This window comes from Capricornis sumatraensis, chromosome 2 (assembly GCF_032405125.1).
Source record: "Capricornis sumatraensis isolate serow.1 chromosome 2, serow.2, whole genome shotgun sequence".
Lineage (NCBI taxonomy): Eukaryota > Metazoa > Chordata > Mammalia > Artiodactyla > Bovidae > Capricornis > Capricornis sumatraensis.
In genome coordinates, this window is record NC_091070.1 from 126,333,513 (window position 1) to 126,360,559 (window position 27,047).

General features: G+C 40.7%; 1 protein-coding gene across 1 annotated transcript in view; it reads left to right on the top strand.

The window, feature by feature from the left end:
- SPAG17 (sperm associated antigen 17) overlaps window positions 1-27,047 on the top strand; it is a 250,892-nt gene that overhangs the window by 39,939 nt on the left and 183,906 nt on the right. Inside the window, exon 4 of the mRNA XM_068966033.1 lies at window positions 25,008-25,139. Within this exon, the coding sequence (XP_068822134.1) occupies window positions 25,008-25,139 (132 nt within the window). The remainder of the gene's footprint in view (window positions 1-25,007; window positions 25,140-27,047) is intronic.

Sequence of the window (27,047 nt, forward strand, 5' to 3'; positions counted from 1 at the left end):
CCATCACCAACTTCCAGAGTCCACCTAATCCCATGTACATTGAGTCGGTGATGCCCTCCAACCGTCTCAACCTTTCGTCCCCTTCTCCTCCTCTTTTCTTTCTCACCCTCAATCTTTCCCAGCATCAGGGTCTTTTCAAATGAGTCAGCTCTTTGCATCAGGTGGCTAAAGTGTTGTAGTTTCAGCTTCAACATCAGTCCTTCCAATGAACACCCAGGACTGATCTCCTTTAAGATGGACTGGTTGGATCTCCTCGCAGTCCAAGGGATTTGCAAGAGTCTTCTCCAACACCACAGTTCAAAAGCATCAATTCTTCCACTCTCAGCTTTCTTTATAGTCCAACTCTCACATCCATACATGACTACTGAAAAAACCATATCCTTGACTGGACGGACCTTTGTGGATAAGGAAATGTCTCTACTTTTATGCTATCTAGGTTGGTCATAACTTTTCTTCCAAGGAGTAAACATCTTTTAATTTCATGGCTGCAATCACCATCTGCAGTGATTTTAGAGCCCAAAAAAATAAAGTCAGCCACTGTTTCCACTGTTTCTCCATCTATTTGCCATGAAGTGATGGGACCAGATGCCATGATCTTAGTTTTCTGAATGTTCTTTCAGCTTTAAGCCAACTTTTTCACTCTCCTCTTTCACTTTCATCGAGAAGCTCTTTAGTTCCTCTTCACTTTCTGCTATAAAGGTGGTGTCATCTGCATATCTGCTGCTGCTGCTGCTAAATTGCTTCAGTTGTGTCCGACTCTGTGTGACCTCGTAGATGGCAGCCCACCAGACTCCGCCATCCTTGGGATTCTCCAGGCAAGAACACTGGAGTGGGTTGCCATTTCCTTCTCCAATGCATGAAAGTGAAAAGTGAAAGTGAAGTCGCTCAGTCGTGTCCGACTCTTCATGACCCCGTGGACTGCAGCCTACCAGGCTCCTCTGTCTATGGGATTTTCCAGGCAAGAGTACTAGGTTGCCATTGCCTTCTCCCTGCATATCCCTGCATATCTGAGGTTATTGATATTTCTTCCAGCAATCTTGATTCCAGCTTGTGCTTTTTCCAGCCCAGTGTTTCTCAGGATGTACTCTGCATATAAGTTAAATAAGGAGGATGACAATATACAGGCCTTGACGAACTCCTTTTCCTATTTGGAACCAGTGTGTTGTTCCATGTCCAGTTCTAACTGTTGCTTCCCCTGCATACAGGTTTCTCAAGAGGCAGGTCAGGTGGTCTGGTATTCCCATCTCCTTCAGAATTTTCCACAGGTTATCTTGATCCACACAGTCAAAGGCTTTGGCATAGTCAGTAAAGCAGAAATAGATGTTTTTCTGAAACTCTCTTAGATGTAAAATTTTCAGACTTTGACACTGTGGCTTTGATAAATTAGAAAGAAAAAAGCACCAACTGGGCAAAGGGATCATTTACCCAACTTATCTGAAATCAGGGTCAGCTGTCTTAAAAGTTTTGTATTGCACTCCATAGTTCTTATTTCATAATGGTGATTACTGTACCTCACTATGGGAAGTGAGACTCTGTCCACACACAGACTGTGGTTTATGTGCCTGTCTCTGACTTATTCAGAAAAGACAAATTGGGTCACTATACAAACAAAATCCCAACAGTCTGCTGAAACAGTAATCCGTAAAGAATAAAGGTTTTTATATCCTCATTTATGGTTCACTTCAAAGAATAGTAAATTCTATATAATAGCAAACAGGGACAATCCTAAACTTCATGTAATACATTGCAATTTTACAAATACAAATAATTATTAATTTTCCTCTTTACCCCATCAGTAAAAAAACAAAACCTTTTATCAAAGTATCTTAAGATGGGCTTTTCCATTAGGAAATAATTTTGGGAGATCATTAAATGTGGAAAGACTTTTGTATTAGATATGAGTTATCAACCAAATGCAGTTTAAACAAGTATAGGATGCAAATGTTTATATCTTCAGATCTAATTAGTTTCACCACATTTTTTAAAGACACTTTTTTTTCTAGTACATTGGATTAGAACCCCCAGAGGTAATAGTTCCATTTTTTAGCCCCTACTCCTGGGTGTGTAGATATATTTCTCAATTTTTTCCCCAACATGTAATCATAATAACTCACAAGTAAGAACAGAGGCTTAATTATTATCTAGTTGCCACCCTTTTCCAGATTCCTAATGTGAAACTCATTCCTTAAACAGTGCCTCGAATTAAGTCTATTCGATAGAATTGTAAGCCCTTGTTTTGGGAGGTGGCCCTTGTCAAAATGAAAAATGGAAAACTCATGCTTCAGAGATAGGAACAAATAATATGTGAACACACTTAAGAGGTTTGAAGTTATTAAAATGGCAGATCTACTGGGAACAGAGAGAGCAGTATGTCATGGAAGGAACGAAGGGAAAGCGAGACAGGAAGCATTCTCTGGCCTTTTCAATCCTGTGTTTTAAAACAAAACTAAAAAATTCAGGAAGAATTGGAAGGTAGCCAACCTAATGCCGTTATTTCATAGAGCTTAGGGACACACCAGGAAATTACAGGCCAGTTAGTTTAACTTCACTTGTAGGGAAAGTATTAAAAACTGCTGCAGGAGATCAAGTAAAAGGATGCTTAGAAAAGCACAGCTTGATTAAGACAAGCCTGGCCAACGTGGTTTTCGGAAAGCGAAGGTCATGTCTTAGGAACTTGTTGAAATTCTTTGAAGCTATTATGGCCAGTATAGTCTTCAAAGAGCACAGCGAGGCCCAGGGTCTGCGTATCTTTTCTGTCCCACATCAGTCCTTCAGGGATGCTTAGAGAACACGGCCCACATCGGGGCCTTGGCACTTTAAGGTTTAGAAACCACTATCAAAATAGCAGAAAATAACCTCTGATGGAACATTTTGAAAGCTGGAACCAATTAATACAACCCGATATTTATAAATGTAAAATAATGACTTGGAACAAAATTTAGGAATATTGAGCTGTAACAAAGAAGTACTACGCTGGGACTATAAAAACAATCTAGGGATTCTTGTGCCAAAATGTGAGCTTTGGAGGCATTTCTCACCCAACGAAGGGAAAATGAGGAGAAATCACAATACTAGAAATGTTTATAAAGAGTTATGAAGAGTTACAACCGAAAGAATTTTGTTAGGATAGGGAAGAACAGTCAGATGGGTTATCAACTCTGAGCCTCTGCGTTTTGGAGGCCAGAGCAGTCCAGCAGAGAAGGTAGGCCAAGCTGGTAACTGAGGAGCAGAAGGTCAGTGCTCCTGGGGTGAAAATATGTTTGCTTCTCACATCAGAAACCTGAAGTTCTGTTTTTAAAAAAAAAGCACAGCTCAAGCAAAGACATCCAAATTGTGCCCCCAGCTCTTTTCTACCCTGCGGCCGAGGCAGCTGGCCAAGCCCATGTAGCAAGTAGTCAGCAGTCAAGAAGGAGGCAGGTAGTCACTGGGGAAGAGTGGTACCCAAAGTTGAGGACCCTGGGATCCATCAGCACGAAATGCACATGTGTGAGATCTGAGGTGCTGGTTAGGACCTTGGTCAGTGGGAGAACTGCTGGGCAAGGCAGGAATCCAGTCAAGGATTCCAGGACACATATTAGTGGAGGCGCAGCCACAATAATAAAGCAAGGTTCAAGTGGTAAAGAGTGACCATCATTGCCCTTGCTTGGGTGGGTTTGAAGCCTCTCCAGCATGTTACACTACATGCCTACCATGATTGGAATGATACTGGAGAAGGAATCATAAAGACAATCTCATCTGATTCTTGTATCTAAGACTGCCAGTAAACCCCCTTTATGTATGGTAATAATAGTTACTGTCCATTGAACACTTAATTTGTACCAAGCTTTGTGTGCTGAGTGTTTAGTATCTATTAACTAACCTAATCTTCTCAACAGCTTGCCAGGAGATAATGAGAAAATGATGAAAGTGAAGCTCAGGCAGGTTAAGTATCTCATTAATTTGGAAGCCTTTGTTCCTTCCCTGGTGGCTCAGAAGGTAAAGCATCTGCCTGTAATACAGGAGACCCAAGTTCGATCCCTGGGTTGGGAAGATCCCCTGGAGAAGAAAATGGCACCCCACTCCAGTACTCTTGCTTGGAAAATCCCATCGACAGAGAAGCCTGGTGGGCTACAGTCCATGGGGTCGCAAAGAGTCGGACACGACTGAGCGATTTCACTTTCTTTTTGTTCCTTCTGCTTGTCTTACACAAAAATTGAAATTAGTTTAAGATTCTTAAGTGGTAGTTGTGGTTGCACATTTCTTGAATACAAGCTACTGTCCGTAATGAGAATGAACCTCTAAGTAGTTCTATGTTTATTACTTTTCCTACTACTTAGGCGAAAACAATGAAGATATATTAGCAGATAATGGAGGTGCTGAACAATTTGTTATTTTGAGCCATGTTGATGAGTGGCTTCTGCTCAAATGTTTGGATCAAGAGAAACTTTTAATTCTTACAATTAAGATTTATATGGTTAAGGTGACTGAGTCTTTTCCTTGGAATAAAGAAGGAAAGATGGGAAATGAGAGAATTTGATGGAAATTAATCAGAGATGAAGGTGTAGAAAAAAGATCTATTTGCTGAAACTGAAGCTGTAATACTTTGGTCACCTGATGCAAAGGGCTGAGTCAGTAGAAAATGAGTTGGGAAAGACTGATGCTGGGAAAGACTGAGGGCAGGAGGAGAAGGGGGCGGTAGAGGATGAAATGATTGGATGGCATCACCGACTCAATGGACATGAGTTTGAGCAAACTCCAGGACATAGTGAAGTACAGGGAAGCCTGATGTGTGGCAGTCCATGGGATCGCAGAGTTAGACACAACTTAGTAACTCAACAACAAACTATTTACTGAGAGCTTAAATTCATCTCCAGAGTGTCTCTTACTAGTTTGATGAGACCTGTACCCAGGAGTTAGATGCACTGATCCAAAACAGACTGCATGGGCTCATATGCAGATTCCACTACTCACTAGCTATGTAATCTTGGACAAATTACATAACTCTGCTGTACTTCAGTTTTCTCTTTGTAAACTCAGCGTTGATAATGCTGTCTACCTCATAAAGCCATAATGATGATTAAATGAAACAGGAAATAGAAAATAGCATAGTGCTTGATCTAAAATAATGATCCAATAAGGGTTAGCTGTTGTTATTATTATTTTTAATTTCTGTTCTCAGTTTCAGTGATTGTTGCCGTTTTGTATTCCAGAAAACATGAAAGAATTGAAATACCTATAAACAGGGATTTTTAATTTTTTGTGGTAGAAAGTACATAAAACTTACCATCTTAACTATTTCTAAGTGTACAGTTCAGTAGTATTAAGTATATTTGCATTGCTGTGAAGGAAACCTTCATGACTTTTTCATCTCATAAAACTGAAACTCTGTATTCAGTAAACAACTCCTCACTTCCCACCTCCAGCCCCCGATAATCATCATTCTATCTTCTTTTTCTAAAAATTAGACAATTCTAGATACCTCATATAGGTAGAATTGTATAGTATGATTGTTTTCGCCTTTAGGGACTGGCTTGTTTCACTAAGCATTATGTCTTCAAGGTTCATCCATATTGTAGCAAATGTGAATTTCTTTCCTTTTTAAGGCTGAGTAATACTCCAGTATATGTATTTACCACATTTTATTTATCCACTCAATCAGTGGTACACAGGGATACATTTGGCTAAATGATCAAGAGATAACTAAGGTTTAAAAAATGCTTTATTTTATGCATTGCACAAATATTTGAATTTCTAGTAGTGGTAGTGTTATTTGTTCAGTCATGTCCAACTCTTTGCAACCCCATGGACCGTAGCCTGCCAAGACCCTGTGTCCATGGAATTCTTCAGGCAAGAATACTGGAGTGGGTAGCCATTCCCTTCTCCAGGGGATCTTCCCAACCCAGGGATCAAACCTGGATATCCTGTATTGCAGGCAGATTCTTGACCATCTAAGCCAGCAGGGAAGCCCATCTGAAGGTCTATCATGTACCAAATCTATGGCTGAGTTTATCTTAATGTACAACACAGATATAATTTCCTGCCCTCAGAGAGTTTACTTTTGAATGGGAAGGGAGACATTAAGCAAAAATCAAATAAGCAAACAAATACATACATAAGCATAAGTTGCAATACTTGCTTTACATCAGAAGGAATTACATGGGAAAATACTTTTAACTGAGTGTTTGGAGATAAAGATGAAAAAGAGCCAAGTAATAAGAGACAGGGAAAATTATTCAGGCCGAGGGAACAGCATGTGCAAAGAATTGGAGGCAGGAAGGGAACAATGTCAGCTTCTCAGAGGAATAAGAAAAGCCAGTGTGCTTAGCATTTCATTAAAGAGAGAAAGTGTGATAGAGAAGTGGGCAGAGGCTGGATCTGAAGGAATTGATAGGTCCTTGTCTCCAGGGGATCTTCCTGACTCAGGGTTTGTACCCAGGTCTCCTGCATTGCAGGCAGATTCTTTACCATCTGCTGCTGCTGCTGCTGCTGCTAAGTCGCTTCAGTCGTCTGGGCCAAGAGGAAGGAAGAATCTGCAGGATGGTGTCCCTGAGATGGGAGGCAGGAGGGAGATGATGATGTCAGGATGATTTTAAAGTCCTGAACTGAGAAGCTGAGTAAAAATATCTTCTTCAATATAAAAAATTGAAAAAGACTAAGTTTGGGGAAAGTGTGGAAGTATAGTTTGGAGTAAATTTTATGTGTCTGAGAGATGTTATAGAGGAGAAGTCAAAGAGGAAGTCAGCTTTTTTAGTCTTTTTCATTCTTTGTATCTTTGCCTGTCTAGCACAGTACTGATGCATAGTATTGAAGAGGTGTTTGTGGTCTGAAGAAACCAACTTATTAATGAAGGATAGTGAGAGTTACTGGAAGGCACAAGTAGGACACAATGGACCATTTCAACAGCAGTTGTTCAGGAATATTTCCTGGGTACTAGAGGTTTTGGTCCCTTCCATTTCCTCTTTTTTTTTTTGGTTCCATATCCCACACAGTGGTTTTCTAACTGTGGATAACAGCCTAGCGGTTTACACAGATATTTAGCTGGTGGCAACTGTGTGTATGTATGTGGTTTGTGTTATAAATATTTCTTCTTGCTATAAATATAGGTCTGAAATTTTTTAAAAAATAAGACCCTAGGGTCCTCTAAGCCCATTTCATGTTTTCTTCCTTTTGCATCTCTCTAGACGACTGAAGATTATGGTAGATACCCATCCCAGCTCAGTCCTCATGCAGCAGACACTTACAGAGTTTCTATTACAGTCTGGATAAATGGCAGATTAGGCCTGGTCTCTTCCCTCAAGAGCTGGTAGTCCATCATGTTGTAAACAATATGTTTGTTTCTTGCTATTTCATGACATTTTAATACCTTGTAGCAAGTCTGATGTAAAAGTTATAGATTTATTCCCTGGTTATAATTGAATCTGTTATTCATTGAGACCTGTGGCTGACCTCACTTATTGTTCACCACTTTCAGCCAAAAGGGTAATGGTCCCCAGACAGGGTATGTTGGAAAGACAAAAGAGGGAGGGGCGGAGCAGTCACCGAAATAGTCAAAGATGCACCAAAGATACAGACAGCCTTGACTCCTTAGAGGTGGAGAATGCATAGCTGGAACTGAAGTATGGTAACAGTTTTCATGCTTCTAACATATTTTTAGTGTGACCTCTATTTCTGAAATTCTCTCTCCTGGATCCTTGGTAGCAAGGAAAGGAAGAAGAAATACCAAACTAAAGGTGATAGAATAGACTAATAGAAATTCATATATATTTACTGAAAAGCAACTGCACATATTAACTCAAAGAGCATTAATTTTAAGTAAGTGGATTTCAGATAGCTATTTATACATTAAAATCCATCCATTCTTCTATCTCACAAACATGACTGGCCAAAAAACCCCAAAACACTCAAAACCAATTAAGTATCCTGATATGTAAGTTATCTAAAATATAATTTCTATATTGCTTCAAAAATATATTTAAATATATAATTACAAGTTTAAAGGTTTGAAAAATAGAAAACCAGTCCTACAAAAATTCTTTCCTAGAAAAGGTGAAATTGTTCAATAAATCTAGTCCTTTAAAATCGCGTCTTTCAACTTCATTCTTATTTGGGTAACAATGCTCATTACCATTTGAAATCTATAGAATGCTTATCCAGAGAAGGCAATGGCAACCCACTCCAGTACTCTTGCCTGGAAAATCCCATGGACGGAGGAGCCTGGTGGCTGCAGTCCATGGGGTCGCTAGGAGTCGGACACGACTGAGCGACTTCACTTTCACTTTTCACTTTCATGCATTGGAGAAGGAAATGGCAACCCACTCCAGTGTTCTGGCCTGGAGAATCCCAGGGACAGGGAGCCTGGTGGGCTGCCGTCTCTGGGGTCGCACAGAGTCAGACACGACTGAAGCGACTTAGCAGCAGCAGCAGCAGCAGCAGGAGCAGCAGAGTGCTTATCGTGAGCAAGGCCGAGAGAATACCCTGCAGAGTACCGTGTGCTTCATCAAACATTCCCAAATTATTCAAGCAATCCCAAGTTATTTTCATCACATATCCCAAATGAACAAATTTATTATTATTTCTGCTAGCCTTTATCAAGTCTTTATATGAAAAAGACAAACTCAGTCTGGGCTCACTAACTCATTGGGAAATATTTAATTAGATTATATTGAAGAAGATAGGAATGCATAATTAGTTTCATTATTCTCAAGTCTTACAGTATTATTCTTCCATTTATTGCTGGAGTGGCAGAGAAACAGAGCAAGTCTAATAACATGTAACCTAGTCACAGGCCACCACTGCTGAGTCCTACTAATTTATGAGGAGCTAGTCTTGTATTACATTCTCAAGGATTCATTTTAGGAATATTATTGAGAGGGGGGGAAAAGGATAGATCCTATCTGGATTTAATGCAAGGGGCTAATATATTACTTTTTGTAACTACTAAAACTTCAAGGACTGACAGCAAATTTCTGATTTGCTTCTCCCCTCATAAAATGTCTGCTTTGAATTATGCAGAAAGAATTCTTCTTCCTGCCAACTTGTTTCCATCCCCTGTACAAAACCATCCACAGAACATTGTCAGGGATTTCCTATAGAGGTTCATTTCAGGATTCCTCAGTCATTGGAGGGACATATACATACACTCACACACACACACACACACACACACACACACACACATTTTCTCCCCTTTTAGGAGCAAGCAAAGGAAAATGTATTGGACTGGTAAAGTCTGTGTATGGTACTTTCTGAAAGCAGAGACAAGGATGAGTCATCAGATCGTAGAGGTCTGAGAGTCCTGTTTTATGTATGCAGGCCCGCCCTGTGTGTAGGTGGAGCGGGCAGTTGCCCTGTGATGTGATTTAAGAGGTGCTGGAAGTCCTGCCTGTCCAAAACCAGCCCCCGCAACGCCTGAGTTCAGGCATAGTGTCCGTAAAACCTTGGTTCAGATGAAATGAAGCTGCCTTTTCAGAATGTTAACCCATTATACCATTTTCCTAGCAGCATGCATTTATTTATCAGAAATAAAGGCTGGGCCCTTGAGGGGATTTCCACTTGTGTAGGGACAGTGGGGGAAGGAGTTAACAGGATCCCAGGCTTTGGGTAAGGATGCGAGTCCCCAGAAATAATTTCTGCATCACCACTGAGTGAGTTTGTTGAAACTAAACCTCTTCCACATTCATTCAGTCAGTCTTTTTTGAATCAATATTTTATGGAACATGGCATTTTATCAAACAGGCAGTGCTTTTTACTGGGACCTTATTAACAATAATAATAACAACTCACATTTGGAAGATGCCTTTGAGAGTATAAAACAGTTTCACACAGAATGTCAGATTTGATCACAACAGTGTTGTAAGGCTGACTTAACTTTTATTATTCTCCAGTAGCAAATGAGCCAAGAGTTTCAGAGAGGTTAAGAGATTTGTCCTGTGCCCATAGCTGGTAATGTCAGAGCCCCATGTTGGAACCTAGACTCCAAATTCAGGGTTCACCTCGTTACTTCAAGCTCTTTGAGACATAGTCTCTACAGTCGAGGAGCTAACAGTTAAATTTAACCAGCTTAGTAATTCATCTGAATAGAAGAGCCAGCTGTGGGAGTTTTCCCTAGTGTCCCTACTGAGAAAGTGTTTCTCCCTGGTCTTAAAGTTTCTAAAAGGACTGTGCCAAACACAGGCTTCTGAGGGCATGCATTTGGCTTCAGACATTTGAGGTAGGCTTTGTCAGTCATTTGCATCATTCCCAGAGCTAAAGACATTCCCCACTTACAGTACTGACCCCTCTGCACGAAGTTGTAAAATGTACTAAACCAATTATACAGGACAAATAAAAAATATGAATTGGCAGATATTAACTTAGGATTAACTTAGAACCCTTTGAGTAGATAGAAAAATCAGGGTAGAACTTGATCAGGTGTGACGAAGTGACTGTAAATCTAGAATTTCTGTATCCAGCCACATCTGCCTTGCTCCATGAGCAAGCACACACATCCCCATCACTGTAGGTGATGAAGCCAGTTTCGTCACAGCGCTAGCTCATTCTTTTTCAGCCATCTTGCACTTAATTCAGTTTACACTCCTTCTTCACCGAGTGCACCCCGTCAAATAGAATTATGTAGAGTTTACACTTAGATGTTCCCGTTTCACAGCCAAATAACCCTGTTCAAATGCCATCTCTTTTGTGAAATCTCCTTGGAGTCCTGTAGGCAAAGTTCATCTTGCTGTATCGTATTGTGGTTGTTTGTTTTTATCTGTCTCCCCCTGGTTTGTAGTGAACGGCATACGCATTAGAGGACATGTGTTATTCATTACTAAAACCCCAGTGCTCTAGGCTAGCAATCCCAAGTTATTTTCATCACATATCCCATCAGTTAAAAAAAAAAAAAACTGAGCATTTTTTCCATGTATGTTGTGTGTGTATACAGAGAGAGAAGTATGTACAAGAATATGAATTACAAATATCATAGAACATTCTCAAAAAAAAAAAAAAAGGATTAAAAAGGACAAAAATAAAGGCAAATGTCATCAGAGGTCCTAATTTTTTCACCCTCCTGATGGATAGTCTTGCACATGCCCAGGGCCGCATTTGGAAACTGAAGCCACTGATTTTCACACTTTGGCAGGACACAATCAATGTTTGTGCAATGGATCTGTGAAATGAGTCTCTGGCATATCAGGCCCTTCCCCTGACACCAGTCACTTTCTCAGTTAGTGAACTGGCTCCAAGTGCTTTCCCAGCTTCTGAGCACCCTGGCTTGGCGAGAGGAGGGCTGGCTGGATGTCAGACACACTGGCTGTTGCAGGGTGCCCTTATACAAGGGACAACCCACACGATCTTAGTGAAGGGCTGTGTGATTTGTATGCTGATTCTTTCATTCAGCATGTATTTTATTGGCTGTTTATCATGTGCCCATCACAAAGTTAATTTCACCCTTCAACCCAAAAGACGGAGATGGAAATGAGCAATTCTATTACCATGTGATAACAAAGAAGTTATTGAAAGTGCATTGAGTGCAGAGAGCAATGCCTAAATCTTTCTAAAGTTTTGGAGGAAAGGTTTTAGGAAAATGGCTAGAAAGCTGAATGGGGAATTTATGAAGTAATGAAGGAGGAAGGGAAATTCTAGGCACAGGAATCAGCCCAGGCAAAATCAGGCAGATATATACACAGCATAGTATAATCAACAAACTCCATATAGTGGGTATCCTGGAAGGATAGGAGGGAAAGTGAAAGCAGCAGCTAGGCACGAGGCTGGACAGGTGTGTCAGGGCCAGGTCATCAGGGGCTTGGTGTGCCCTGCTAAGGAGTGAAAACTTTATCCTTTCAGTATGGAAGCCTTTGAAGAATAGTGGGCTGGAAAGTAATGTGAGAGGTGAAGATACTGGAATCAGTGTGCTGGAAAAATTATGCAAGGGGATGGAGGGGTGGCACTGTTACAAAGTCTGTATAGCATTTACATTGTATATTTTATTTATTAGCTGTTTTATTGTAAAAGTAACACATGTTAACTGTAGAAAATTTGGGAAACGTAGAAAGAGCATAGCCCATATAGCAGTAAGTATTTAAGTATCTGTAGACTACTCCACCCATTCAGAGATGTATACTTGTTTTAAAAAATAGGAAATATCATAGCTTTTTCACATATTATGACATTAGCCTCTTTCTAAAACCATATCCAGTATCTACATAATATTAATGGAAAGCTATTCTATTCAATAATTCATTTAACCACTCCCCCTTTTGCTAAATTTAGACTGTTTACCAACAGTTAGGACCCTGATTATTTCCTTATGGAACATTTCAAGAAGTAGAATTACTGAATCAAAGTATGTAAATCTTTGTAAGACTCTTGACACACATTGTCAGAATGCATTCCAGACAGTTTGTGCCAATTCCCATTCCTTCTAACAGTTCCGATTTAACCACACCCTCTGCAACATTGTATTTTTTATCTTAATCTATTTGATAAACAAAAACTTGTTAAGGATGAACGCTTAATCACATTTTTATTGGCTGTGCTTTGTAATTATGGAATTCATTAAAGCAAAATGATTATGTAATTTCATTTTCAGATTTCTTGTGATAATGGGAGGAGACCCACTGTTGTCTAAATTCAGAACAGGGAATATTTGCTTTAAGTGATTTCAGAGCAGACTTTAGATGCTGTGAGGGATACAAAAAGAAGGAAGTCATCATCAGAGCCCTGCCCAAGCTCCAGGTCCATTGCACATGAAGGACACATGGGCAAGACCGCTCCTAAAGGCACACCTGCAGAAGGAGCCTAGTTGAAAATGTGAACAAGGGCCGAGGAGTGGGGCCAGGGAGAATGGTGTCAGATGGGGATGTGGGGAGGTTTCTGCAGGAAGGTCTTTGGTGTGAGTCTTTCCGATTTCTAACCTCTTCTTGCCATCTTGTGTCAGTGGTCCTCAAAGTGGGGAGACTCAAAGTCCCTGGAGCACTCATTTAAAAATGCCTAGCATCCTGTATCCTGTATTGAACATAGACTGGCGATTCGTTTCTTACATGATAGTATACATGTTTCAGTGCCATTCTCCCAAATCATCACACCCTCTCCCTCTCCCTGAGAGTCCAAAAGTCCATTCTATACATCTGTGTCTCTTTTGCTGTCTCGCATACAGGGTCATCATTACCATCTTTCGAAATTCCATATATATGTGTTAGTATACTGTATTGGTGTTTTTCTTTCTGGCTTACTTCACTCTGTATAATCGGCTCCAGTTTCATCTATCTCATTAGAACTGACAGGGATGATCCAGAGAAATGATATGGGGTGGGAGGTGGGAGGGGGGTTCAGGATTGGGAACTCATGTACACCCGTGGTGGATTCATGTCAATGTATGGCAAAACCAATACAGTATTGTAAAGTAAAATAAAGTAAAAATAAAAATTAGAAAAAAATAAAAATAAATAAAATAGGGTCTTTTTTGCAAGGTAATAGTAGGTTATAAAAATGAAAATAAAAGGAGTAATAAAGAACTTAAAAATAAAAAAAAATTAAAGATAAAAAAAAAAATGCCTATTCGAGATCTCAGCCACAGTGATGAAGACCGGGGGCATCTTCAGACAAGTCCAAGAACACACCTTCTCAGTGAGCATCCAGGTACTTCCACGCCTGTGCTTGAAGACATACAGTCTCACCTATGTCCACATGCTATTCACAGGGTCAGAAAAGAAGCCATCCTTCCCAAGGATGAACTCTCTCCATCTATACTCTGCCTCGCCCTTACCACCCACCCAGAACTGTACAATGGACCCACTTATTCTCTCCTCTCCTCACATTCTTCATTGTCCAGTGTTCATCCATCCATCCATTCTTTCATTTTGAGTACTTGTGCTGGATACTATTGGAGTTGGAGGGACAGAAATACCATCAGAGTGTTTAGGATATTTACATCCTCCAATCTGTTGAGTTCTGCCAAAGTCACAGTAATCTGAGAAGGGCCAGAGAATATTCATGCTTTGCTCATTCCCCTGCTCATCAAGCAGATGGTACTGCTTGCCTGTCCACTTCTTGTTCTATAGCCTCTGAGCAAATTAGAACACCTCCGACCAGTCTACATGCCTCCGGCACTAGAAGCAAGTGACAGTCTAACAAAGCTGGAAGCTGAATGTACAGAGACACACCTATAATCACTGTGTGTGTGTGTATGTATGTATTTTTTAAGTCTCTTAATTTGAAGGCATGAATTTCACCATATCAGTACCAGGTTGGTCGTCTTACTTCTAACTTCACACACACACACAAAAACGATAATTGGCTTAAACAAAAGGGTGAATACTAGCTTGTATAACTAAAAGTCGAGACAGGTTTCGGAGTCATCTTTAGCCCATGGGCTTAAACCCCACTTCCTGTGTCTATGAGGAATGACCCTTCCCCCATCTGTGTGGCGACCCATTTCCCAGGGAGGTGGGATGGCTGCAGTCTTCTCCCAAAGCTCTGTCATGACTGAGGAGGAAGGATCTGGCCACCCCAGGAAACCACTCATATCCCATTGGGCTGAAGTAGGTCATAAGCTCATCCTGAAACAATCCTGGACCAGGGAGCTTAGGATTATTTCTAGTGCACAGGGGTCCACCCCTAGAACAGCAAGTCCCCAGAGGAATCTGTTTTTTCAAGTATCTTTAGTTCAAAATAATTCTTATCCCCAAATAGCATGGTCTGCCACCCTTCAGAGCTATTTTAGGACTGAGGGCTCCCAGTCTCAGATTCCCACTAGGTCTCAGGGGAAAAAAAGAAATACAGCTCTTTAGAGTGGAGACACCAGGTAAAGAGTAAGAGAGTCAAGAGTATTTAAACTTAAAAAAAAAAAAAGTTACAAAGCTCTACATCCCTCCAGCTAAGATGGGGACTGGGTATAGAGATGGGTGAGGGGCTGGGATACTAGGTAGGAGCTCAGTGACTCCAGCTTCAGGGTAAAAAGGCTTCTGTGAGGCCACAGAATGTGGTAATGAAGAATAGGACCTTGGATCCAGGTAACCTGAGTTCAAATCCCACAGCCACTACTTATGTGATTGCCAGGCCTCAGTTTCTTTATCTGTAAAATGGGATGATGAGTCACCAACTCAAAGGGAAAGTGAGAATTAAATGTTAGACTGTCTAAAGTGCATGCATGCTAAGTCGTTTCAGTCATGTCCATCTCTTTGCGACCCTATGGACTGTAGCCCGCCAGGTTCCTCTGTCCACAGGATTCTCCTGGCAAGAATACTGGAGTAGGTCACCATGCCCTCCTCCAGGGAATCTTCCTGATCCAGAGATCAAACCCACATCTCTTCCATCTTCTGCATTGGCAGGCAGGTTCTGTACCACTAGCACCACCTGTGAAGCCCATCTAAAGTGCAATCCTTAAATTACTTTAGTGCTGCAGCTGGAATCATCCTTATCTGGGACATACTGTGTGCTATGTAACCATTTGTGTGTTACTCTGCCTGGGAACCTACTGATACTTGCAATATACCCGTGGAGCTTTATGACAGTAGCTGTGAACATTTGAAAACACCTACCTTCAAGTCAAGGAAGAAATAACTCCAAAGACCATTTTAAAATTATTGAATGACATATGCATAAGAGTCTGTGTAGGGGTGGAGAAAGATAAATCAGATCAGGATCTGCCCTTCCAAGCTCCTAGAGATTGCAGACCCTGGACACAAGTAACTCTGATACAAAAGAGCTGACTCCCTTAGGGAAGGTTCAAAAAAATCAGAAGGTTGTTCAGTTGTAGCTTTCACTACAAGCTGAAAGAACCAAGAATGATATCAGAGGGGTGAAGGCATCTTGGGACTGAGGGAAAAAGCTTGATCTAAAAAAGAAAAATTACCATGATAATAGTTTCATGTGTGAGTAATACACACCTGAAGCTAATATATATCTGAACTTCTCACCATCCTTCCCCATGTTATCACATTCGGTTTCATGTGCCTGTATGTATTGTGCAGATATACAAAACCCCAAACACTCCTTAATGGAAAGGGGAAGCTTTGCTTTTGTCCTTCTTTGGAAGAGTAACCCCAACAAAGGCTTCTAAGATAAGTCCTGTGCTTTTTGACATGTGCAAACTAGGTGTTCCAAATACACATCTCTCTCGGGAAATTCATCACATTTCAAATTATACGTGTCTGTTAGAGCACAGATCTGTTCTACCGTCCATGTATTTGTTATTCCTGCTTCTGACACTTCCTTAGGCCCCAAAGAGGTCTTAATCCCTGTCAAATGTTATTATGTTACTGACTTTTATGTAGTCTTGAAAGGGGTTGTTTATTTAGTTTCAGTGACTCCTTGTTACTGCCAAATATTATTTCATTTCAGCACAGATGTAAGGGGTCCAATGACTGGAATTATTTTACAGCCCTGACATTGTCGAGAGATGGATACCAGTTTAATTATGGACAGCTGAAAATGATCCAGGAGTCACCTGCTCTGGATATTTATCATCATTAAGAACTTCTCACTAAGCTGTGGTCTGAGCCCTTTCATAACGTTCCAGTTGTGAGACAGACAGGATGATCTATATGGAACCTAGATCTTCTATCACCTTGAAATTTATGTAGGGACTGCTTCGTATTGCTTGATTATTTTCTTTTCCTCTTCTCAAAGTGAGAAAATATTTTTCAATCATTCCTCTTCCTTTTCTTTCCTCTTTCTTTGTCTCTCTCCATTGCCTTCTCTCACTGCTAACCCTGCTCCTTCCAGCTGTTTTTCCAATTATGCCTCATTGGAAATTATTCATTACTTAAAGAATGTTAGCTGGATAGACTTAACACATAAAGGATCCAGTAATGCAATGAAGTTGGCACTCGGTAAATGCAGGAGGAGTGAAGGAGGGAAGAGAGTGGAGGGGACAGAAGGGAAGCTGAGGAGTTGCGGAACACTCAGATCATTCCTCCCGCTAGTTTTAGAAGAAATTAAGAACAGCAGACTTCCTCCTTCTCTCCCCTCTCCCATTATACACTCCCATTATGCACCATGATGAAATCCATTTTTACACCTTTTGCTTTTATCTTTGCTTTCACTAAATGGACCTTGACCTGTCCTTGTCAGAACAGAGAAAGGGTTAAGTGAAAGGCACATCCAGGTTACCACCATCTGGTGACAGATTAAGGTCCCCTTCTGCCTGCCCAAATGCACATTGCCTCACTCCTTTTCTCTCTCCCCCGGTCTGAACTGAAAGGTCTTTACGAACTCTAATCCTGCTCTGGATGCAAGCATAAGAACAGGAAGAGCTCATTTTAGTGAGGGTTTTCTGTGTGTATATCATTCCCCTAAGTCTTGCTAGGTCTTTCTGTGTGCTACTGCATTGAACTCTCAATATGGTCTTGTGAAATAAGCACTGTTCATAGCCTCTTTGTGTACATCCGTGATTCTCAACCAGGGATGTTTTTGTTCCCTGGGGAAATTTGGCAATCTCTGGATATAACTTTGCTTGTCACCATTGGGGTAGCCAGAGGATGCGGTAAAAACAGCCTCCAGGGCACACAAAAACCTCCTGCAATGAAGAATTACCTGGCGTTCACTGTCAGTAGTGCCACCGTTGAGAAACCCGGATGTAGCTTAAAAAGCTGAGGTTTGAAGGCATTGAGGAACTTTCCCAAGGCTACCCAGTGGCATTATTTGAGAAGACTGGAATACAAACGCAGCCTGTGCGTCTGTACTATGCTGCCCATGTGTCGGGCTTCAGCAGCTGGTTCATCATCCATTGAACCCAAGGACTTAAATTCCCAACAGGAATCTTTTCCTATGAGGGAATCTCTATATAAAGTGGCTCTTTTCAGTTATTTGAATTCACCTGCTCATCCATCCTTTTCATCAAATATTTAGAATCAGTCCCACCTAAAGCACCTTTCACTCACCTTTCACCCACCTTTCACTCTAAACATTGAAAATTTTGTGAAAACGCACACACACACACACACACACACACACACACACATATACACACTTACACTGGGGCAGTACGTCCTCTGACTCTGTCATTTTATAAGTATATATAGCATATACAGGGCTTCCCAGGAGGCTCAGTGGTAAAGTATCCACCTGCCAATGCAGGAGACACAGGAGACATGGGTTTGATCCCTGGGTTGGGAAGATCCCCTGGAGGAGGAAATGGCAACCCACTCCAGTATTCTTGCTTGGGAAATCCCATGGATGGAGGCGCCTGGTGGGCTACAGTCCATGGGGTCTCAAAGAGACAGACACAACTGGCTGAATGAACACGTGCACGCATAGCAAATATAAGACAAAAGCAGAATACACAAGCAGCAAACTTTGCAGATGGCACATAAAGTTACAGTTTACTTTGATGAAAATATAGATATATATTCTGGTGTGTGTTATTGATAAACATAAGAACTTGTGTTCTGCAGGATAATTAGCTAGAAATGGTAACTAATCAACAGTATTACTTTCAAGGTGCCAATTAAAGACGTTAGTTTTCTCTTGTTACCAGTTCTTCGTATCTGCTGTCTCAGTTTTGCCAGTGTTTTTATAAACTATCTTTTAATGGTCTTTACCATCCCCAAAGGCAGCTGAACACATAAACACACATACTTGTGCAGACATGCATATACACATGCACACGGATACATTCAGGCACAGATACATGCATACACACACCACAGGTGCACACACACTCAGACACAATCATACACAGACAAGTCCCAGGTCTTACTTCCCAGAGCAGTCTCCTTGCCTGTATTCCTCCCCACAGCACAGAGCTGCTGTCTTGCTGGTTTTCTGTCCCACCCACCCCTCATCCTCTCAGATGCTCCTCCTCTGACCCTGCTCCCAAGGTTATTTCCATTTTCCCTGCACAGTTCTTCCCCTGCAGACCTAGTCGTGGAGTGTAGGAACTCCAGGCAGTGAAACTTGAGGGTGGGTGCAGGGGAAGATAGTCATGGCTGGAAGGCCGCTGTCACACTGCACTCTTCCGGGGCCACAAAAGCGAAACTGTATTCATCTTCAGAGTCAGCCTCAGGCATTGCAGGCTTTTGGGTGAAAGACAGTAGTCACCTCCCACCCTAAATTCTCAGTTGTCACACCTGTTTCTTATTGCTTGAAAGTACATCATCAGTTGCTAGTCCCTTTCATTCTATAACTAAAGGATAAAACCTTATAATACAGCTTACTCACTGGTATAGTAAAATTCATTCAGAGTGAGTTACTAAGTTAAATCTTTTTCTGTTTCAGTGGCAGGAGTGATTTAGACAGCAAAAAGGCACTCTGTATCTTTCTAAATTATGCTTCAGGCAAGTCCCGTTTATCCTCACCTGTTCAAGGGCGTATTTCTTAAATGAGCAGAAAAAAATATCTTAGCTTGGAAGTCATAAATTTCCATTACCTTTCACTGGGTAATATCTTAGTCTACCATTATATTTAATAATGCATATGAGTATTCCTACATTAATCAACTTTGCCAAGGATGGTGCCATAAGAATATCTTTTCTTTCAGTTTTAAGGGTAAAATCAAAGGGACAAGTGGTGGGATGATTAAACAAATGTTACTTTATTTATTGAAGTATAGTTGATTTATAATATTGTATTAGTTTCAGGTATACAGCAAAGTGATTCAGTTATATATATATATATAAATTATTTTCTAGTATAAGTCATAATAAGATGTTAAATTTATTTCCCTGTGCTTATACAATAAGTCCTTGTTGTCTTAAATAATCATAATTTTAAATGAAATAGTAATTTTTCCACTTTTTATTGCAGCACAGACATGTCCTGACCAAAACAGAAGCCCCGAGTTACACGTGGCTATTTACATTTTAGTTTTAAATATTAAAACTAATTTAAGTATTATTTACATTTAGTTTTAAATATTAAAACTAATTTAAGTATTAAAAATTCAGTTCCTCGGTCACACTAGCAATATTCAAGCACTCAATAACAGTCAGTGGCTGGTGGCTCCCCTGTCCTACAGTACGGATAAAGAACATTTCCACAATCGCAGACCTGTCAGCATGAATACCGACAAAAGTTGGACAATATCCAGTTAACAGGGCCCGTGTGGGAGCAGATCCTTTCATACAGTGGTGGAAACAAGAATGCTGCTAACCTTTCAGATGTCAATTTGGAAGTATCAATAAATATTTAAAATATACATGAGCTTAACAGAAAAAAAAAAAAAACCTGAAATTACCGAAATGTCCATCAGTTGGGAACTGGTTAAGTAAATGACCAAACACCCATACAATAGAGGTTTATGCCAATAATTTAAAAATGCATATGCAAACAATATATGTCAGCTTAGAAAGCTGTCCTGGCTTCCTGTGGATGTGAAAACACAAACCACCTGACAATATTAAAGTATGATACTATTTGTATTAAAATATAAAAAGATATATGTCTATATTTGCATAGGAAATTATTTTAAGACAAGAATTGGTCAATGGAATGGAGGAGATTGGGGAAGCATTCTTTGCCCACTGTATGTCCTTCTGGTACTGTTTGGAGTTCATACCATGATAAGCAAGTATTATACTTAGTCATGTATTAAAGAAATGAGAGAAACAAGAGAATGTGATACCAAATGAATGAATGAATGAAAAACAAATGAACAAATAAAATTAGCAAGTTAAAGACTTATTTGCTCAGCCCTGGGCTAGTCTGGACTGAGTCAGGTTTATGGATTCTGTTCCTATTTGCTGAGGTCTTTACATCTCCAAACCAACCCTAAGTCACTGATGCAGGAATAATGGGTTAAATGTGAAATCATGTCTTATGCATTTTTACAGCTACTCTAACAAATACCATGGACACTCACAGAAGACCCTGAAACCAAGAGATTTTTAGGAGAAAGGGTGATTATTTGGAACTCTTGCAGGGAAAGTCTTCCCTCACATTATGCCTCTCTCATCACCCCTCCCTTCTCTGCCAACATAAACACCTTTCCCTCTTCCCCACCACCTCCTTCCCGTGGCTTGCTTCAGACAGAAATGCAAATCCAAAGTCTTACTCTTCCTTAGAACTCAACTGGATTGAACATGCAGCAAGTTAAGCAACAATGCAAGCTGTTCCATAAGCACCCCAGGGAAGCCAGGCAGCAGATCTACAGACTCCGTAGAAGTCCTATCTATCTATCATCTATACACACACACACACACACACACACACACATATATATATATATATATATATATATGTATGTATACTTACATTTGCACACATGCATACATTTGGTTCCCCTGGGAACCTTTGGAGCAGTTCTAAGTATTGTCCAGACTGATGCCGTGCTTACTACTGATGTGGGGAGGACCCTCAGAGCAGGATGAAGAGCAGGGGGGAGGACACTGGTGGCTGTGGGTGGGCCTGATCCCCAGGCAAGCGAAGAATTTGGTTCATTTGGTGTGTTTTTGTTGAATCAGATCATTAGTAAATATGACATAAATCTTTGAGGCAGGCCAGTGATACGGAGTGAAATGCTTTTATTTCTTAGTGTGCTGAGAATCACAAACTTCCTAGAAGACAAAGGGCATCCACCCTCAAAATCAGACCTTCACACAGTAAAACACAGATGTGTCTTCCTGCCTCAGCTGCACTCTTTGAAGCTAAATTTCCTCCACTAGACTTTTCCAGAACTGAGCACCTCGGGTACCTTGACCTGGACATCCCCCACAGCCCTGGCAGGCCCTGTGGCCTGGCCTGAGTAGGTCTAGGAGACACACACTGGCCTTGTATGGCAACAGTTTTTCTCTATTTAACAAGTCTCACTTGCCCGTAAGACTCATTTTTTAAAGTTTCTGACTCATGTCAGGATCATTTGTTTGGTATTTTGACTTGATGAGTACCCAGGTTTTAACCCATTTAGGACTTTTTCTGCCTAGTTCTGGAAACGGGATTTTGTCTAATTACACCACAGCTCTGATCAGCCCACTGTGCCATTTTTCTCTTATATCCCTCATCCTCCCAAGACCTACAGCCCTTGCCATCTTACCTCCCCAACACACACACACACACACACAGACGTACAGAAATACACACACACAGATACACATACAGACACACACACACACACGCATTGATTAGATACTGGACAAGTGTTAGTCCCTCAGTTTTGTCTGACTCTTTGCTACCCTGTGGTCTGTCCACAGAATTCTTCAGGCAAGAATGCTAGAGTGGATTGCCATTCTGTTCTCCAGGGAATGTTCCCAACCCAGGGGTTGAACTGAGGTCTCCTGCATTGCAGGCAGATTCTTCACCATCTGAGCTACCAGGGAAGCCCAGATACTAGACAAGAAATGCTTAAAATTCTGAAAGGTTGACATTTTGATTACTACTTCAGTTACTACAAGTGAGGCAAGAAAGGGAAGCTTTTCTCAAATGTCACTCGAGAAACTGCACCACCTTTTAAAATCAACATCTTCTGAACATATTTTTTTCTTCCTTCAAAGACTTACCCTTCAGACAAAGATTTCTAAGGATTTGTTTTTCATCTGAGATCCAATTCCTGATGGGTGGAAGTGTGAACTGTGGGGTGTGAGAAGAATGACGTTTCAGTAGAAATTCATTTATAAATAATTTTCTGTTTCTACCTCTCCCAGGAATGACCCACATACCATAAACATTTTCAGTCTAAGAATTTTTTCAGAAGAGACTTTCAGTTACTTTAATTACCCCTCAGGAGTCACATGATCATTCCCTTTGGGGGAAGCACAGAAAGACAGTGGCATGTGTGGGAGTCACATCTCTTCCAGAAAGGACAAGCTTGCTGGTGGCTCATGAGGCCACGTGCTTCTCCAGGAGTGTGGGCCTCAGCATTGAGTCTGCCTCCGACTGGGCCTATTCAGGGAGTAGAACGCCTCCTTGGGACTCGCCCTGCCACTGCTCTTATGGGCTCTGTGTCTGTGAGAACCCGGGTGCCCTGCAGCTCCTCATCTCCCCATTTCACAGGAGGATATCATTCTTATTTTGAGGCTTTGCCAGCTTTTTGTTTTAAATCCAGCTCTCTACAGACAGTTTTTTGATGAATCAGAAATAACATTTATGGCCTGAAAAATACCTTTCTCTTGGGAAGTTTTGTTGTGGTTTGAGTACATTTTAACACCGTGAGGTAACATTCATAGGGACATGGGGATAAAAAGCAATTCCAGAGACATCCCATCCATCACCGTGACGCCAGGCAGGCTTCACCCACACCACCCCAGACGTAGGTAAATATCCTGTTTTCACAGATCATCAGGAAAAGAGACCCAGGCCAGTGTTGACTTCCCTTCAACGCTGTCATTATATTTGTATCACAGGGAAACACCCCATGCTAGACTGCTCTGAGCCTTACAAACTCAGAGTTGTATATTTTGAACCAGATGTCACAAAGAAGCCTGATTGTCGGCACACTGTTTAGCTGGTATTGAAACATACCATTTCAAACCAGATACGCCTACCCTTGAGACTGGAACCAATCAGACTGCTTTCATTTTATGTGTAACTAACTGTCCAACCCCTCAGGATTCCCTTCTTTCTCGAGCCTGGTCATCATTAAATGGTGAGGTTCTGCAGGTGTACCCTTATGTTTTCCAGCTCCCAGAATTCACAACCATCATGTCCCTTTCCCTAAATCGTGTTAGCAGGAGCAGAACTGCCATAAAAAGCAAAGAGCTCTGTTTCACGGAGGGTGTTTGCTTAGACACACGCAAAGCTTTCTGACATTTGGTCTGTTCCGTTGGTTTTTGGAAACAGCAGCTTTAAAGGAGTCCTCACCCTGGCTTTCCCCTCTTGCGATGCAAGGCAGGAAACCCCGATGTGGTCTCCAGGCGGTCCAGTTACATTTTGGCTTATGATAATCCACAGGGCCATCTGCAGTTAGAAGCAAAATAGCCATCTCCCTTCCTTTCAGCTATTTCCCTTGGCAAAGTGAAAAGTCCTAAGGAACCGGATCGGTCAGGAAAGCCCTGACCAAGGACTGGTTTGAACCTCAGACAAGACGCAGCCTGATGAGATGCAGTGTGCGCCATCATTGTCTGAGACGGGAGGCTCTGAAATTGACACCATATGCGCCCTGAGGAGTAATTGCTCCAAGAGGGGGAGAAAAGCAACATGTCAGAACATTTTAGTAACACCTAATTCATCCCAAGGTTATAAATAAATCTGATGCTTGCTTAAAAACAAAAGTCGAGAAACACTTTGACTAGATTACGTTTGTGACAGTGCTTCCGGCCGCGGTGAACTTTATTAGGGAGACAACATGAAGAAAGAGAGACACGTAACAACTTTTTATGGTATATTTTACATGATTTTATTTTTTTTGCAGTAAATAAAGTGGTTATAGGGCTCCAAGGAAAAGGGCCCAGATGTTAGAGTTGTGTGAAATTTAGGGGAAACAAGCTGTAAAAAGCATAGTTATAAAACAGGCTGTCAGTGCCACACATCTGGACAATACAGCTGTATGTTCCTAGTGGCTGTCGTCACCCAAAGAAAACTCAATAACCTTATTTCACCCCAATTAGGCTGCATACCAACAGGATCAACATTAAATTGCAAGGGAGCGGGGGTAGGGGAGCAACATTCACATGGCGCCTCTGTGTCAAACAGCTTTTATCTTTCATTTGACTTTGGTCACCAAGAAATAAAAGACTGCTAACATAGCCATTTCCATTATTATAAAACCCTACTTAATTTATAGCATCCTAATAAGTCAAGGTTTGACAGTTTGGGCTATTGGCTGTGCCACACAATAGACTTTCTGTAGCATGAAACTGACCCGTTGGTCATCCTGACACCGAGCCCTGCCTGCCTTTCCTCCACCCCTCTTTGGGAGTCTGAGTCTAGCGTCATTATGGGAAGCCCTGATTGGAAAAAGTTCATTTTCAGACAACCCAGTATATTTAGAGTAGAGGGTAAATGCCTCTCTTTATGGCATTGGGGCATTTTCCCCTAATTTTTTTGGCCAGCATTGAGGCACCTTTGCAGTAAGACAAATATTACAAAACTCAGAATACCATTTTGTCTTTTCATCACTGACAGACATGCCAAAGGTTATAAAATGCCACTTTCCTAATAATTGTGTTTCTTCATAGGTGTTAACGGCAGCAAAAGCAATTATGGACAGCGGAGAGAAATTAACCTTACCACTGATAGGGAAACTCTTGAAATTTCAGCTTCTTCAGATTAAGTTGAAAGACCAACAGCGACGGGAAAGCGAGAAGAAGGTACTGGGCGGGCAATGGTGGGTTTTCTAAACACAGCAAGAGTGATTGAGCCACAGCCAGGTTCTCTGGGGCACTTCCTCTCTCCGTAAGCCTGCCACGAAGTGTTACCTAGCACATTTAACTGTCACCTCAACTTTTCAGGGGAAAAGTCTATCCAAAGAGCTGGTGGAGGAATTACATTTTCTCAAAGACAAACCCATTAAAAGTAAGTTCCCCTGAAACACGACAATATTCCAGGGCATGTGGCTGAGGTCATTTTTATGGTAGTCTGTTTATGTGCTAGGGACAAATTAGGGAACCAGAAGAGAGACACGGAGTCAGGAGAATATAAAAAGGTGAGAAAACCCCGCAAAGTCAGGGTCTAACTATTTTAAATATTTTACGTGATATTCAGTAGAGTACTTATTAAAATAATAGGCTACATCTGTACCTTCCTAATCTAAATATTTCAGCAGCAATCCATCACTTCTACTCCCATATTATGTACCTGATTATTTCTTCACATATAGATTTTTCATTTGCGTATGAAGTCAATCTATGTGTTTTCCAAAGATTTGTATTTTTCATCTGAAAAAAAATTTTTTTAAGTCCTTTTGGCAAAGTGATGCCAGTTGCAAACCCATTTGCTATTTAACCTTTGTCAAAATGAGAAATGTTTTTCCTATTTTCCAAATTATGCTGAAATATTTTTGGAAAGTCAAATGCTTCTGTTTGCACATGTGTAATAAGTATGTGTGCATTTGTTTGTATGAAATGCATTTATAAGTAAATTGTTTCTTTGTGCCTCTAAATGGGAGAGGCAAAACGAAGTCATGGAAGTAAAAAAGAGAAAAGTGAACACATTCCAATAATACCTACTTCCTCTTTGTAAGACCACCCCCCCGCCCCCCACCACCACCCAAATTTGGCTTTCCTATTTGCACTAAACTCTTGACAGGATAATCAAAGGAAAAAAATAACAATGCCACCTTCTATTTGTAATAAAGGGCTTTATGCTTTTCAAAGAGATTGCCTATTTAGCCTACTAGGGTGATATATATTGTTCCCAGGAAAATTCTACATATATGGACACAGTTGATGGTACAGTTTTCCATCTATATGAAGCTCTTTCTATCGGGTACAGGAGATTTTTACCTTACGCAATACTCAGGGAACTCAGGGATGTTAAGACTTGGCAGAATAAAAATTGGAAAATTTGAAACTATTATAGAAACAGCTTTTCTTGCCTTTTTAAAATTCCAGTGTCACATGGGAATCTGAATTATAAAAAGTAGACTCTGAGTCCTCCGAAAATTCTTACACCTTCTGTTAGCTTTGTGCTTTCCCACAGCACCTACAAATGTAAGTTACTTACTGAGTGTCGATTTACTTGTTTATTACCTGTTTTAAGTCAGTAGTTGTGATAGGAGTAGGTTTTATATTTCAGTTAACAAATTTTAAGTAACAATAAATGGGATAGCCTGGAAGCCGAAGAAGTTTTTAAGGCTAACAGTATAAAATTATTTCTGCACTGTTATTTCTTTGAAATGTGAACGAAGTAATAATGCAGTTGTGAAATTCTTCAGATACAGAAATAATCTTTTTGTTGAAAATTTAAGAGTCTTAAGGAATTTTAGATTTATAAAAATAAAAAAGTAATAGATGCATAAGAGAACTCTTTGAGCAATTAAGAGACAACAATTATGTAATCTAGTCGGTATCTTCATTAATTGGATTCCCAAAACATCAACCCCAAATCTCTGAGTTGAAAACGCACAAGTCAATGCTAAATAAATGGATGAAAACTGAAAGGAAGGGAGTACTCTCCAGAAAAGTTATCTCAGTGAAGGCAAGACTAAGGGAGTTATTGGAGGGGTGATATAGTCTATGTTCATTTCAACGACACTGCCCAGCAGGTCACTTACAACA